The sequence below is a fragment of the Tinamus guttatus genome, unplaced genomic scaffold (genome assembly GCF_059628265.1).
Source record: "Tinamus guttatus ecotype Peru unplaced genomic scaffold, ASM5962826v1 Tinamus_guttatus_pri_ptg000052l, whole genome shotgun sequence".
Taxonomy (NCBI): domain Eukaryota; kingdom Metazoa; phylum Chordata; class Aves; order Tinamiformes; family Tinamidae; genus Tinamus; species Tinamus guttatus.
The window spans coordinates 2748214-2763974 of record NW_028288586.1 but is presented as its reverse complement, the minus strand read 5'-3'; the positions used below and the strand labels follow the sequence as shown (position 1 = coordinate 2763974).

Genomic DNA, 15761 nt, shown 5'->3' with positions numbered 1-15761 from the left:
AAAGACAGGCAGATCTATGCTGCAATTTGCCTCTGGTGACAATGTGGTACATGTGCTAGTTTGAAATGTTATTGGGGGAGAAGAAAAAAAAGGAAATGTCAAGTTTGTATTTTGATGGGTTACCTACTACAGTGCCTACAAAGGATATAAATAGCTTTATTTAGCAATCCTAGCTATACATTCATTTCTTATGTAATTTGAAAAAACAGAGGAAAGCCATCTTCAAAATACAAATGTTTGCTAGGCCAGTGAAAAAAAAATTGACTCACGACATTATGTCTGCTCGGGAAGAAATAAATAATCCCCCTCCCCCTCAAAAACGACCCACATCAATTTATTTATGTCAGCAAACTAGGGCAAAAGAGAATGTATTTAAAATTTAGTCACAGAAATTTAAAGGCAAAATAGGTAATGCATCTGGTCCTTGAACACATAATATGATATACTAAATATTGATTTCTTAAAAATAATTTATTGCTTTTAATATTTTTCTTTACAACAGAAGATACTCAAAATCCAGAAAGGAAAATTGTAAACTTTTAGTTTGGCATTCAAACAAAGTTAAAATACCTGCAATTTTTAACCTACAGAGCAACAACAAGAATTACGCGGATTAAAGAACGTTACAGTCATAACAGAGAACCTCTGAAAAAGTTCTTCTCTTTTTTTATTGCTATCTACCTACTTAGAAAGAAGAAGCCGAAAAATTAAGCAAGCATCCAACAGGACAGACAGTGGAATCTCTCAGAACACAATATGCTGGTGATAAAATGAATGCAGCCATCAAAATCAACTGCACTGGCATGGGGTGGAATCGGTTTCCTAAGATTGGGAGTGGAAGGGAGATTAAATAGTTACTTTAAGAGGAGTCATGAATGCCAAACAGTAATAGAATACCAAATCTATACATTCGCAAGCAAATTCCAAACTCCTTTGCTGATTCAGTCTAGAGACTCCAAGTTCATATGAAATCCTGATGCTCAGAGTAGTAGTATTTACCACTGTATATTTTTTTCCAGAAGTTTCTATTTAATTTAGCAGAAGCAATATCGTCAGCAACAATGTCATGGGCACATCTGAGGCCATGCTAGTGCATAGTAAAAAAGGAAAGAAGGAAAGGAAAAAAGAACAACCCCCCACCGCTTCTGCAAAAGCTGAATTTCCAAACGTAGCACTTACTCCAAACTGACAACTGTCATGCATCCTAGGTATAAAATTTCCACTGGCCTTTTTATTATTTTAGTCATCTCATAATTTATAATAAATAGGATAATTGTAACTGATAAATATGTCTTGTTAGTAAACAAAGGAATGAAGGATTGGTATTTATACAGGATGCATAACTGTAAAAAATATAGATAAATACCATCATTAAACTCTGCCAATGAAAACATTACTGGCTTCAAGAACAGTGTTTAGACACAGAATTACTGTAAAAATCATACTGTACTTAGTACCTCGGCATATTTTTATCAAATTAAAATCACAAAAATTAAAACAAAATATCTTTTTAAAAAGATTTTTGACCTCTAGTTCCAAAACTACTGTTGATACATAAAATAAAAACATTTCTTAATGATTACTCATTTGAGAGACTTTACATAAAATTATGATATCTTCTAGAAAAATTTAGATGAGAAAATTTCATTCCCCTAACAAATTCAGTGTATAAAACTGCAAAAGAAAAACAAGCAATGAGAAAAATGTGGAAAAATACTGCAGAAGTGGTTAATACCTTTTGGGCTAGGATAATTCTTGATAAAGTTCTTATATAAGCTCACCAAAGAAGGGATGAATGTGTGTAAAGCATTTTTGCACTCAGACACACGCACACACGTATATACACACCCACACCCTCACCCACACGCTTTTCTTTTTTTTTTTACAATCAAATATATATAGGCATAAGTTCAGCTTTCTACATATGTTAGTGTACAATAATTGCTTCACCTCATATAATTACATTTGAGTATTCTTGATTAAGAAAAGTTCAGCAGTTTTTGAAAAGAAGGCTGCATTTACAGTGCATAGCTGTAACCAAAAACCAACATTGTCATACAGTATGTACATAAATAAAAATACTCCATTTAACATTTGTAAATACTCAACTACTTTAGAGAATGCAGCAAATAAACTATCTGTGCACACACTCAGATAGTTATATCCAACTCTCATTAATAATGTAACACCACGTCCGCTCATTAGAATAAATCGCTGAACAAGCTGCACATTTGACCATTAACACGGCTTTGAAAATTTTGCTGTGGAAGATCAACGTTGTAGACATTTACATGGGTGTCAGAATTAAAAGATGAAACTTCAAAATGTAAGGGAAGCTTTAGCCTTTCATTTTCTCTTCTGTAAGGAAAAAAATGGGGAGAAAAAAAAAAAGAGAAAAATCCTAAAACATAAAAAATAGCAGATTGTAGGCTTCTAGGACCTGTGGTTTCTTCTGGATTGTCATAGGATCACTGTGTCGTGAGAAAAAAGCTTCTTTTCAAAAAAAAAGAAAAGAAAAAAAGAGCAGTGTCTGATTCCCAGACATCAGCAGCCGTAGTTCTCAAATTTGCTTTTTTGTATCTTTTTCTTGTTTTCATTTTTTTTTTGTTAAAATGCGATATGTACACATTCTGAAGTTCTACATTGTAAGTGTATCTCTGGAACTGCTGCCATGTCACGTGGTTTGCCCTCGAACCCGCTATGAACGACAGAAATCCCCGCCACCGATCACCCCGGGGAAGCAAAGCTGACACCCACGGCCACATGTGTGCTTACTGCATATCCATTCTGCCTCTTCACTCATCGAGCAGCTGTGTTCATGTAAACCATGGTTTTGAACAGAGAGTGTAAAGTAGGAGAAATTCCTAAGTATGACTTTGTAATTGTCCATTATTGAAGGACGTGATGTCCGTGAGGTATTCGCCATCCCTCTGTTTTCCTCAGGCGTGATGCATGTTACCTACGCAGGCTCCGCTGTGCCTCTTTAAGTAAACTATCAAAATCCATGGAGTCATACTTGCTTTTAGTGGAAGCAGGATCAAAATCATCTGAGTTTGAATCTGGAACCAAAGAGATGCAGGATCAGTCAGAAGGCAAGAGGTGCTGGCTCACAATTTACTACTTGCTTTGCACAACAGTACCAGCAAAGCGCTACAGCACTAACTCACTTGTGTTCATGTGTTACAGGATGGTAAAAGCCCAGGAAAAGCCAGAGCTTTCCGTTATGACTCAGAACTTAACAAAAGCAGTACCTGCCATAAGCCCAGAGCTATAAACTGAATGTATATAGAGCAGGTAAGCTCAGACAGCTTCTCCAGGGACTGAACATAGGCACACTGCTATTTATAGGTTTCTGTGGAGTCCAGGTAATCTTGACTAATACTTCACCAAAAATTCCACTGCTGTTTTGCAACTGCTCTAGGATGTACTATCCAAAATTTACTGCGAGGTGATACCAGGGGGTCCTGCACAAAGCCATGGTAGCCTGCTGGACAGGACAGCTTTCTATTTCTTGCTGACCCACTGTGCGATCTTGTACAAGTTCCTACGTCTCCCTGAATCTCTGCTCTTCCCTTATTCTCTGGATTTACAGTTTACCTGTTCAGAGTATGAGCACCTCAGGGCAGAGCCTCCATGCTGCCATACGACCAGTCTCAGGTGGGATCCTAAGCCTTGCTAAGTAACAGCAATAATAACAGTTTGACTCCTGTGGAATGTGTGTTTTAGGGTGACCTGTAAGATCTGCTCCAGATTTTACAGTGGCTCAGGTATACATCATTATGTTCCTATAGCAGAGGAGGGATTTTGCACTTGTGGTCATATAGTTGCAGTAGAGCAACTACTGACACGACTGCAAACACTGAATTTTCTTCTGCAGTCAGTGCTACTTAATGCTGACTCTCCCTCGTTCTTACAAAACACTTCCTTTCTCCGAGTGCCAACACAAGAAATGGCAAGAAAAGGGTGCACTGAGATTAATCAGAACTCCTCATCTGCCACTATAAGACACACTGTGAATTAAATGTTCATTACAAGTTGTTAAGACAATATCCTCTCACAGAGGAGAGGTGTTAAAGTTCTGACTACTATTTTCAAGTGTTTTCTTTCTTCTGTACTCAACTCAAGGCTGATTAATTCTCTCTGCCCTTGTACTAGCTCATGAATTTTAAAGTTCATCCTGCCATTTCCTTATGTAGCTATATCAGATTCTCTACAAAACACACAGAATGAAGTCTGAAGTAGAAAGGCTCAAGCTGTCAGCACAACAAAGTGAAAATATTCTACTTAGAGATACTTCGGGAATCCCACTCACTACAGAAAGCTCTTCCAGGGAATACTCCCCATGATGAATAATATTCGAGAGGGTTGCGTTGGACAACTTATTTTAAATCCCAGATTTTCTGAGATACAGACACCCCTGGCTTCCACTACCAAAGATAAGTCAAATCAATTGAAGACTTCAATCTGTTTTTACTGTTTTTATCAGGCAACATTTCAAAAAATGCCTCGCTACGTTTTATATTTTCACCGTCAACCCTCTATCTCTTCAGCAGTCAATTGCTTTTTCTTAGCATTACGTTATCTGTTTAGACACTGAAATGAATTATAGCATATTCATTGTGAACAATGTGTATCATCTTTATCATTTATTCTGAAAAGACATCAATTGGCTATAAAAAAATATATTTATATTCACTTCCTGTATTGTACAAAGCCAAGGGCAGTACATACAAGATTTCATTAGCACCGTGTTACAGGGTTATGTGGAGATTTTAATGACTGTGGTCATTAATTCATAAAAAAGGTAACACAATATCTGATTAATAAAGATTCAATGGCAAAATGTCCCTTGCTATTTTATTCAGAAAACATTATCTCCTACACCTTTAGTCTGTTTATGCAGGTACCAGGAGAGGTTTAACATTTAATGAATACTTTACATTTTAAAAGATAATTAAATAAGAAGTGAGCTTGTAATTTATTATACCGTTACAGAAGATATTTCAGTTGACTGCAGCATCTCCTTATCTCCATACATAAGTATTCCTGCAGTAGGAGTTTGAACACCTCCAAACACATTTGCAAGAGGAAGAACGCGTGAATCAACCAGCCTGCATCACAACCTCGTCAAGAGCACACGGCAGAACCGTGCACTTCTGCTCAGGCAGCAACAGCAAAGACCCGCACAGGTTGTTACTGCCAATCCGACCAGTTGCTATTCCCAGGATGCACATGGAGACTGCCAGTGGAAGTGCAAACACCAAAGGACATGCTAAGCTCTCCACTGGAAGGAGGCTCTCACATCAAAAGTTCCACAGGAACTTAAGGAAAAAAATTTTAAGAGTGAGGGCGACAGAGCCCTGGAACAGGCTGCCCAGAGAGGTTGTGGAGTCTCCTTCTCTGGAGATCTTCAAAGCCCTCTTGGACGCAGCCCTGTGCCACGTGCTCTAGGTGACCCTGCGTGTGCAGGGGGGTTGGACTGGATGACCTCTAGAGGTCCCTTCCAACCTTAAGCATTCTATGATTCTATGATTCTATGATTATGACTGTGAGGCCCTGAAAAGGGGATGCTTTCATACGTACATTCCTGTGCTCTTGCAGTGCCTCTTGCAAGTTCTCGCAAGTGCACATTTCAGCCAACTCATGGCAAAGACTCAAGTGATTTTTTTTTCAGTGAGGCATCTACTCTGCTCTCTGTTTGAGGTTCATATAAAGAAATTAGGCGTCAAAACAAAGCAGTCATTGAATAACAAATAGTAAGGCAGAAATGGTGCTTTCTGTGGCGCTATCATTTCAACATGGCAAGTTACTCTTGAATATGGGATACTGATTTTGATAATGATGAAAATGGGCTTTCAAAGAACTTCTACACGCAAATATCTGAAAAAAGGTCAACTCAGATCAGAGTTCAGATTACTGGGTTTGTGAACTTCTCAGAGGAAGCGAAAAAACACTTTCTTTAAAAAGAAAGAACACCTACCATTTAAATACAGTAAATAGTCCCCTCCCAAATGGAAACAAAACCAAGCAAATCTAAATATTGGAGATGTAAGGTTCCACTTATATACTTTCAATTTGCACGGAGCAAAATACCTACCTAGGTCTGCATAGTTAGACTTGCAAAATTGCTTGCGTCCACAAAAGTACAGCTCAAAGTCAGGTTCATTTGACCTGCGCAAAGTGTATCCATTTTCAAGAGCAGCAAAGGCATCACAAGTATAGCGGTAGGTGATGAAACCATAGCTGTCTCTGTAATTGAAAAACAGAGATGTGAACAAAAACTGAAGAGTTAATGCAGATTAGTATAACCCTTTCCTGAAGGCCAGAACTTGCAGGAGATCCAGCAGTGGAAATGCCAGAAGTACTGCATCCATTTATCAGGATGATTGTCCTGTCATGCAGCTAAATACTTATTTCTTGGACAGGAAATCTCAACTAGCAAGATTAATAAATAAGGATGAAAGAAAATAAATAAGGTTTTGAACTCAGCATGTCATCTGTCACAGCACTTACATTGGTAACTCACATACCAGTAATCTTACTGCCATAATTTTTTACATATGGCAGCTCCCAACGAGAAGTACTCTCAAAAATTCTTACCCATCATCCTGCAAATTTACGGTGCACTCCTCAATTTCACCAAAAACTTCAAACCGGTCCCTCAGTTCTGTTCGGGTTGTGTCAGGTCTGATTTTGCCCACATAAATCACACGACGTTCTTCCTGTTGAGAAGGAGCAGCAGGGAAGGTATATTTTTACCAAATATGCAACACAGATTAACCAGTACATATATGCTTACACATACTGAAGTACTAAGGATGCATAATTGGAGTGCATCGCATATGGAAAGGACTTACTAAATCCTGATAGAAATTAAAATAGCTGTCTATTGGAAAAAAATAAGGTATTTCAGTGATTACATGTTTGTCATGCATTATGCTTCACTGCTTGTTCTGTTATTTTTTTTTGCTACACATACACTGACAATTCCTTTCCTAACTTTTTGTATTTTCTTCCCTTCTAGCTTTTTAACTACTTGTGAACTCCTCAGAACCAGGAACCCTCTCCTGCAACATGTAACACTGAGCAAAATCAGGACCCAAACTTAGTTGCAGAGAGGTATAAAGTTACACAGTAATTGCATAAATGAATGATAACATTATAAATTCAGATTCAGTTGAGCCATCTTGCACTATGCAGTTCCACAATAATCCATATCCAAAAACAGCCTGTGTGGATTTTTAGGAGCAAGAGATTTTGATTATTTAGGGGAAAAACTACATAAATTCCCTGATTTTACTGATGTTAGAGGCTCCCTTGCATGTTACTTCAACATTTGGAGCAAAACTTCAAGGGTACTTTCGAAATCATCAAGTCAAATCATACCTTTCTGAATAAAAATATCCAGTAGACTAGGACAAACTAGAGAGGAAGACTAGGAGACTCGGTAAGAGTCACTAGATGAATTTTTGGGTTAATACCTATCTGAGGACAGAGGTATTTAGTGAATTGCAAGGAGGGCAACAGGTAGAAAGAGATCTTCAGAAAGCTGTTCTTAAGGTAACAGGGAGGTGTGAAGAAGTGCTAGCTGTAGGTGGATTGGGTGTTCAGTCTTTGCCTCACATAGCTTCAGGCTTGAGGAACTCGTCCTGCTGGCCCTTTGCTCACCCCCCTACACACACACACACATATTCATCCCATACACTGAACCACCACCAAATTCTCAGCTGGTGTCAGTCAGTGTAGCAATATCGTTTAGACCATCCACTTTGGCACCTGAGACCTGCGTAGAATTTTGGTGCCGAGTTGCAAAGGAGCTATGCCAGCTAAGGAGAATGCAAGACTATCAACCTGAAGATGCCTAAAGGCTAATGGCACCTCATCTGTGCAATCCAAAAGGCTCTAGGGACCTAAATATAGACTAGCATTGCTGCTCAGAAACATTCTTGCCTGAAGAGACAGGTAGTTTTACAGTGTCACAATTCAGATATAGCAGGAAATATGTTTCCCGTGAGTTTGCAAAGAGGCACAAGGCTGTAGTCATTCATGGACCACAGACAAGACTAAGACTTAAGGCACTAGTTATTCATGGATCAGAGACAATAGGGGTTGGGCTAGATGACCTCTAGAGGTTCCTTCCAACCTTAACGATTCTATGTGATTTTGTGATTCTGTAAGACCTAAGACAACAATACTGAGTTCACACTAAAATACATGTGGAGACGAAAATCATCCTGGTGCCTCTTTCTTGACTGTCAGAGCACTGACTTCACCCATTGAGGATTTGAACCTTCATGTGGTTCTGAACTCTTGGCTCCCTGTTCCTATAGCAGCACTCTGCTACAAGTGACCATACAAGACAAAATTAAAACAAAACAAAACAAAAACCACCAAAACACAATTCCTGGGTAGGACCTCAAATTTAAGATAACTGCTTCCCAAGAGAAATGCCTTCTCACTATATTAGTGAGTCGATTGTTTTTTGCTTATTGTTTTCCTGGCCCCATAAATTCCAAGAGACCAGATCCAGTTAATCTAAGTTACTGAGGAATGAGAGATTTGAGACTCCCAAGAAATGGAGATCCAATCATCCAACACACTTATTTCTTGAGCAAATGCCCTAAGCACTGAGGCACTGCACAAAACAGACCACTGTACTACTCTAGGTCCTGTGTAGCTACCTGATCAGGCCAATGAAGTCCTCACTCTTCCAAAATATGCATGTGCTCTGCTTAATCAGTGGGATCAGGTAAGCACTTCCTTTAGATGCCCTAAACTATTCTGTCTATTAATTACATAAGGAATCGAGGTTACTGAGTTAGTCATCCTCTACCACCCTGCCAGGACAGACCCTCAATTCTAAATGTCCTGCCCTCTAAAGCATGTGTGTGCTAAACACCATGCTTGTTCTCTGCAAGATCCACCTAGCCTGGAGAAGCGAGCACTGCTAACAGAAGGGTTGGTCATGAGTTTATGGGGCAGGGGCTGTTTTTTAGCCTCCAGGTATTAGCAAACAGCTACTGATCAGCTCAGTCTCCAGTGTGTCCAACTCCAGAGCCCTGGCCCTCCGATAGAGGATTTTGGGAAGGACTTCTGTGAAATAAGGACTGCAGACAGTAAGCAACAGAAATCTGCATTTCTTCCCATTTTCCCCACTTCAAATCTGCTGGCTTTTCATTATGGTTGGGTGCCATAAACTTCAAAAACAGGAAAATCTGCATATGCACAGTAATTACTTTTTCAGACTGTTTTACCAAATCAAGGATTTAACCGCATTGAAACACTTGATAAGAAACAATTCCATTGATACTTGCTATTGAACCTAAATGACTGACCAGATGGAGCAGAACATAACATAGCAGACTGTCTAATATACTTTAGCTGAGATAATACATCTCGACTGAAAAAACCTAATGTTTCACTCACTGACATGAAGACTGTTATATTACAGTGTGATGGAAATAACTACTGCACACTCTTCCATAAGTTTGAGTGCATGCCTGTGTAATTTTGCCTTCTTCTATCCCTCTAATAACCTTTATATCTCTAATATCCCTTTAAGACAACTGTAATAAAACAAAACTGAACAATTAAAAAAAGCCTGTTAAACTATCATTAAGGGAGTAAGTTAAACCTGCAAAATTAAGGAAATTGAAATTTAAAGCTGAAATGTACCATATGTCCTCCAGTGTGCAGACATGAGGAGATATTCTTTCAGCTATCTCAGTGGAGTGCCATGATGGTATAAGGTTTTGGAGAACATACAGCATTGACTTTGTCATGGCTAACTTTGGTTTATTTAAAAGCAATTACGAGTAAATTCATTTGCATGCACAGAGTTACCTGCCTTTTATACCTGCCTATTAATAAATAGGAGTGATACAAGCTTAACAAGATTACAGCATACCTCTAAATATTACTTATTTTAGAGTTACATGCGTAAGTCCATATGTGCATATTAATAACGTTTTTTACTCACTTGCTAGGAGACATGATATATCACTAGGGAACCTAGAGATTTGCAGAGAAAAGCTTTTGTTTTCAACTTAATGTAGGTAGAGGGAACCTCTAGGAAACTCCAGAAGTTAGTATTCATATTTTCCTCTCAAAAGTGCAGAAGATTTATTTTGTATCGTAAGTGTTGAGTATCATTCACTCATTTTCCAGGTAAGTAAGGGGGAAGAAAACAAACAAATAACCAAAAAAAACCTGTCATGCCAACTCCCTTACATGTCTGTCATCCAGTTTATCTAAAGCCCTTTAATTTAGCACTGTCTTGCACTTTGAATGAGCACACATGGGAGGAAATCTCTGACTGAGAAGTCGCATTTTAAATATCAAATTAAAATACTAAACATGCCAAAACTTGAGAAACAAGCCCAGGATATTCCCTGCAAATCTAGGAGTCAGTAAAGGGGCTGCCCATGCTGCAAAACTCTGCTAAGAGTATTTTTGTCTTGCAAACACTTTATCGAAAACTTTCTTCCTTTTCCCTTCCTCATTCTTCATCTTTACTATCACAAGGATTTAAAGTGTAGACCATTAAAGGTATTAGGTTTTCCATTTTTTTAAATTTTATTCTTTTTTGCGCCAGGCTGCTTCTCCCAGCAATTTTCTTTACCCCCACTGAGTGCTGCTGAGCAGGCTCGGTGGCAACTGAGGTGCTCTCGCCACAGTTTTCCCTGCTGCTGCTTCTGTGCGTGTTTGCAGTGTGTACTCAGTTCTCCAAGACACAGCTATTACTCTGTGCGAAGCTAAGGGACAAAACCAGGTAGTAGCATTTTAAAGTTGAAGTCTGTTCGTCACCCCATGGGCTTATTAAGGGCGCTGATGTTTCTTCCAGGCACATGTCTGCACTGCCTTCCATGCCAAAGGACTTGTCCTCTTCTTTCAGTACAAAGCAATAAAGAGATTTATCCTTAGAGCTGGAGGAAAAAATATTATTTTCAACACATAATGGGAATGGTTGGGCAGAGATTAAAAAATAAAACTGCTATGGATTACTGGAAAAGCCTGTAAAATGTAAGCTTCTGGCATAATAGTAAAAAAACTTGCCTTAGATACTGCCCTAAAGAATAATTTTGGACTATGTGTTAACCTCTGGACAAGTCTGAATGGGAAAGGAAGGCTCCTGAAGACCAGAAAGGAAAGAAAGAAGATTCCACAGTATTTTTAAGTGTTTCTGTGTGGCAAACTGAGGACTGAAATAGTTAAGCCAAATTGCATGATGACTGCTAGAAAACCAGTGATGGACCAGTAAAACTCAAGATTTTGGTAATCTTTTTTCTCAGCAACTACTGCAGCAAAGGTGGAAACCTGGGATCAGGGTAATCAAAATGAAAAAAATACAGAAAAAGCCGAAGTAAATAAATAACGTACACTGGAGCCGTCATTAGCAAGCATTTACTCTATTACAGGCTGAGTCTGGTTTTAGACTTTAGAGAAGCCAAGCACTCATTTACCAAACCACCTTTCTCCTGCCTTCCTGTTGCAGAGCAATATATTTTATTTGAAACTGTGTGTTTCTTCCGCTGTAGTGGCCTCACAGTGCATTTATCTGCTTATGCTCTCTGGGACAGGGACTCTCTTGATACTTGCGTCATGCAGGCTGTTGGCACTTAAGAAATGAAAAGTAATAATGTTAATAGTAATTTTCTTCTTGGGTATAGAAGAGGATTTTGTTATACTTCCTGGCAACTGCCTGAGCAAGCAGCAAATGATGCTGCAGGGAGGCTTTGACATAAAGTCAGTGCAGCGACCAGAGAGGCAGAGGAGAACAGATCCAAAAACGTGAGCTGCTAACTGAATGGTTTAACCTTCCAGCCCCAGAAGGGCTTCCTTTAACGGGGAATTAAGAACTGCTTCAACATTTAGGGGCTTCAGTGCTCCAAAAGTGCGGGCGTGCTGAGGCTTGCTGACCACCACCACCACACATCCCCTTTTTACCTACTGTCACTTGGCCACTTGCCGTTGATGTGAAGCTTTCTCGCAGGCCTCTGTGCTGTGGAGCTGTCACAGTTTTTCAGGCAGGTTGCAGCACTTGCTGCTTCCAGGGCCTCTCCCGCAATTGCTGCTAACCTGCTACCTCCTCTCGCGCCTCTCTGCCTGGTTGTCAGAAACAGCACTAAAATGTGCTGTGTTTCTGAACCCAGTCCTTGGGAAAGTATTTGCTACATGGTCCAATAAGCTGCTTCAGGAAGAAAACTCCATAGCTCACAAAAATTCCTGAAGTGCATCAATCAGAACCACAAAGCAGTCCTTGGTCTCCTTGGCAAATTCCTATGATCTGGCTGGGTTGCTGCCTGGATGCCAGTTCCTAAATGGAAAATGACTTGTGGACTCTAGTCTGTATTTTTGAAGTGTGACTGCTCAAAATTGAGAGCCCTATCTGCAGAAAAGGCACTGAATCTCCATTAACTGGGGAGGGGGAAGCAGAAAGAAGAGAAAGAAGGGAAGAATATTCCAGTACGCACTCAAGTTAAGTTTCACAGGAACTTAAGGAAAAATTTCTTAACAGTGAGGGTGACAGAGCACTGGAACAGGCTGCCCAGAGAGGTTGTAGAGTCTCCTTCTCTGGAGATCTTCAAAACCCGCTTGGATGCCACCCTGTTCCACGTGCTCTAGGTGTCCCTGCGTATGCAGGGCGGTTGGACTAGATGATCTCTAGAGGTCCCTTCCAACCCTAAGCATTCTATGATTCTATGATTCTATGATTCACCTTTACACAGCACTAAGTCTAGATATGAATTCAGAAACCTATGCTAGAAAATGCCAGCCCAGGCCTTTAGCTGACCTGAAGTTCCCGCAGGAAATGTGTTGTGTGCAAGACTGAATGTGCAGCCATGTAAACATGCCAGACTTCCAAAACGAGCCTTTCAGGTAACATGCCCTCACTTCTGCCAAAAGCCACTCCACAATCGGGGAGCACTGCTGCACATATGGTTTTGACAGATTGAAGTGTATGAAATTTTCTCTCACTTCTTTTTCCTAGGTGTCACACTACTGTTGTTCCATCCAGATTAGTTCTAGATGTTGATCCAATAACACCTTATGGCTTTTAGTTCAGTCTTAATTTCTGTTTCCTTTCCCCTATGCATCCTTTCTACAGCGAACTCCTGAGATGCTAGCATGGTGCTTCTCACGAAGAAAAGCCACCTGTTCCATGTAGCACGTAAGCTATTAGTATTACTCAATCTCTGAGCCATTCTTGTAACAGCATTTGGAGGTATGTTGGTCACGAAGCAATTCTTGCAGGATGAGAATAAGACTAGCGAGAAGGGAAAGAAGTCTTCAGCGCAGAAAGCAAAGGAACCGAAATTTATAGAGTAGCAGAAAAAGTTCAAGGAAAAAGAGGGAAGAAGAGATTCGTGGGGCTGAGTAATGAGTCGAGTCCCTCAAGAAGACAGAATGCTGCAAAAGAGCTCCGTAAGGCAAAAGGCATAAGAAGGGGAACAGAGAAAGCTAGACTAAAATAGCTGCCTTAGTGAAATTAATACACATTTTATCATTGCCTTCAGGGGATGAGGGCTTCCCTTTCTCTGCTGTCCCACAAGCCCACTCATTTGCACAGTAAATTACCTGGTATGATTGAATCTCAATTTTCAAAATAACAGTGCTGATAAACTTTGGAGAAAGGAGCTAGCAGCGTTTCATCTACACCTCATGCAGTTTGAATACAGGTACTCTGACTTTAAACTTTTGCTATGTTCCATTTATGATATTTTATAAAGATATGATTTGCCATCCCACTAGACCATTTCACTTCTTATTTATTTATTATTAATAAATACAAAATCCATAATAATAATAATTCAAGAAATATAAACTTCACTAATGAAGTTGTTTACCTGCCAGTGCTTACATTAGAAAAGTAAATAAATTGAGCCTTCATTTTAAACAGTCTGAAATTCTTAACATGAAGGAAGTTACATTTCAGTATACCTAGATCTTTCTAATTTTCTTTTAGTTCCTCTTTCCTCCTCGCTTGATCAACTCATTTGATTCAACCTAAAACAAATTTTACATCTTCACAGTGGGATTCTGGTTGATTTATACAAGTGAGGTACAGCAATGGAGAAGTAGTGAGATACACCTACGGCAAAGGTTTGATTGAACCTAATTTGTGTTAGACAAAAGAAAAATTGTAAGTTATTATTCCTGAAATTTAGTGTTCAGTGCTGAGTAAGTGGAAAGTGGAAACCAGATATTTTAAAATTAACAGCAGCAACAGTGCCTTAAGTATAGCCCTGTAAAACCAAGCAAAATCATTCCATTGCCCTCACTGAGCTGCATACTATGTCCTAAGTGTCATGCTTTCCAAAATGTAAGCTTCATCCATATTTTGTAGATAGCACACATGAAGCAGAGAAAAGCAAAATGATTTGACCAAGGTCACTAAGGACAACAATAAGGGAGACAAAAATCAGAATCTAAGTTTGCCTATTCTGTTCCAGAAATTACTGCTTCCACTAGTCTGCACTTGTCTCTGTCAGTCTGTCCGTCCTCTCAGCTCTGGAGGCTTAAGCGTTAGGAGAAATGCTGCAGAGAGTGTGACAAATAACCTTTTACTACAAAGTAAACTAAAGGCACTGGGAAGAGACCCATTCATTTTGGTGAGCTTTGGATAAAGCACTAAGAGCAAATCTGGGAACAAAGATGAAGCATCATAGTCTGCAAGTTAATGCAGAGCAAGATGATGGTCAGAGCAGCACAGAATGAAACGAACAGGAACTCAGAAAACCAAACAGAAGATATTATGACAAGTCACCAAAAAGGCTTGACAGCTACAAGGCGAGTCCAGACTTACAGCAGCTACCAATTTATCAAAACCATCATGTAGTTCCCAACAGGGAACTAGGAAAAGGCAAAAGCCATCTGTCCCTCTAATAGCCATTCCTCTGTCCTACAGCTGCAAACATGCAAGAGAGTTTAATGATTCCCACAGGGGCATTTCCTTTGCCTTGGGTGTTTGGGTCACTGTACACAGAGCACTGATGCCCAAAATAAATAATAATCCATATGCATTACAGAAGAATCACATTTTTAAATCACATCATGTCTCCAGACTCTTCTACTAAAAATCACTTAAAAATTAACCAAGCTATAGATGGAAAAAAAAAAAACAGAATTAAATTCTTGTAGCTGTTACGTAGTATAGAATGCAGGTTCACTGATATACCTGTATAAGAGGTAGGTAGGCAGGATCACTTTTAATTTTGAAACCGAACAATTATCTAATAAATCTTTGGTATTTTTGGCCTGTGATGAATTTGGACAGCTGCAATTTACAGAACCTGAAAATATTAGCATTACACAATCAAATGCAGATGGTTATAAAGACATATATTTTCCTAAAATTCGATACAAAGAAATACAAATGAGCAGATTTTTGTATTTTGTGTGTTCTATTATAAAGAAGGAAGAAAAGGAAGTCTCAGTTTTAGCTTTGGTTATCTACAAAAAGAAACAGAAATCTATTTCAAAATGAAAGTTATCTTCACAGTGCTTACAATTGCTTTCTGCTTTTGTCTCTCCCTTTGTTTGGCCCTTTCAGATTCCCGTTTTTCATACTCTTTGCGGTATTCTTCCCTCTTCAGCCTTTCATGCTGATATTCCTCATAGCTGTCATATCTAGGAAACATAACTTAGTTATTAAATCAAGCACCTGCATTTGTTAATATAAAATTAATAATATGATTTCTAGAATGTTTCACTGTCTCTTGAGAACCAACTGAAAAGCAAGCCAAATGCACACAAAATGC

The 15761-nt window shown here is 39.2% G+C and overlaps 1 protein-coding gene across 2 annotated transcripts in view; it reads right to left on the bottom strand.

The window, feature by feature from the left end:
- Positions 1-2766: 2766 nt before the first annotated feature.
- PPARGC1A (PPARG coactivator 1 alpha) overlaps positions 2767-15761 on the bottom strand; it is a 355188-nt gene continuing 342193 nt past the window's right edge. For both annotated transcript variants that reach the window (XM_088539945.1, XM_088539946.1), the window contains 4 exons: positions 15510-15630; positions 6601-6722; positions 6098-6249; positions 2767-3059 (listed from right to left, as the gene is read on the bottom strand). In XM_088539945.1, the coding sequence (XP_088396071.1) occupies positions 2956-3059; positions 6098-6249; positions 6601-6722; positions 15510-15630 (499 nt within the window). In that variant the 3' untranslated portion in view covers positions 2767-2955. The remainder of the gene's footprint in view (positions 3060-6097; positions 6250-6600; positions 6723-15509; positions 15631-15761) is intronic.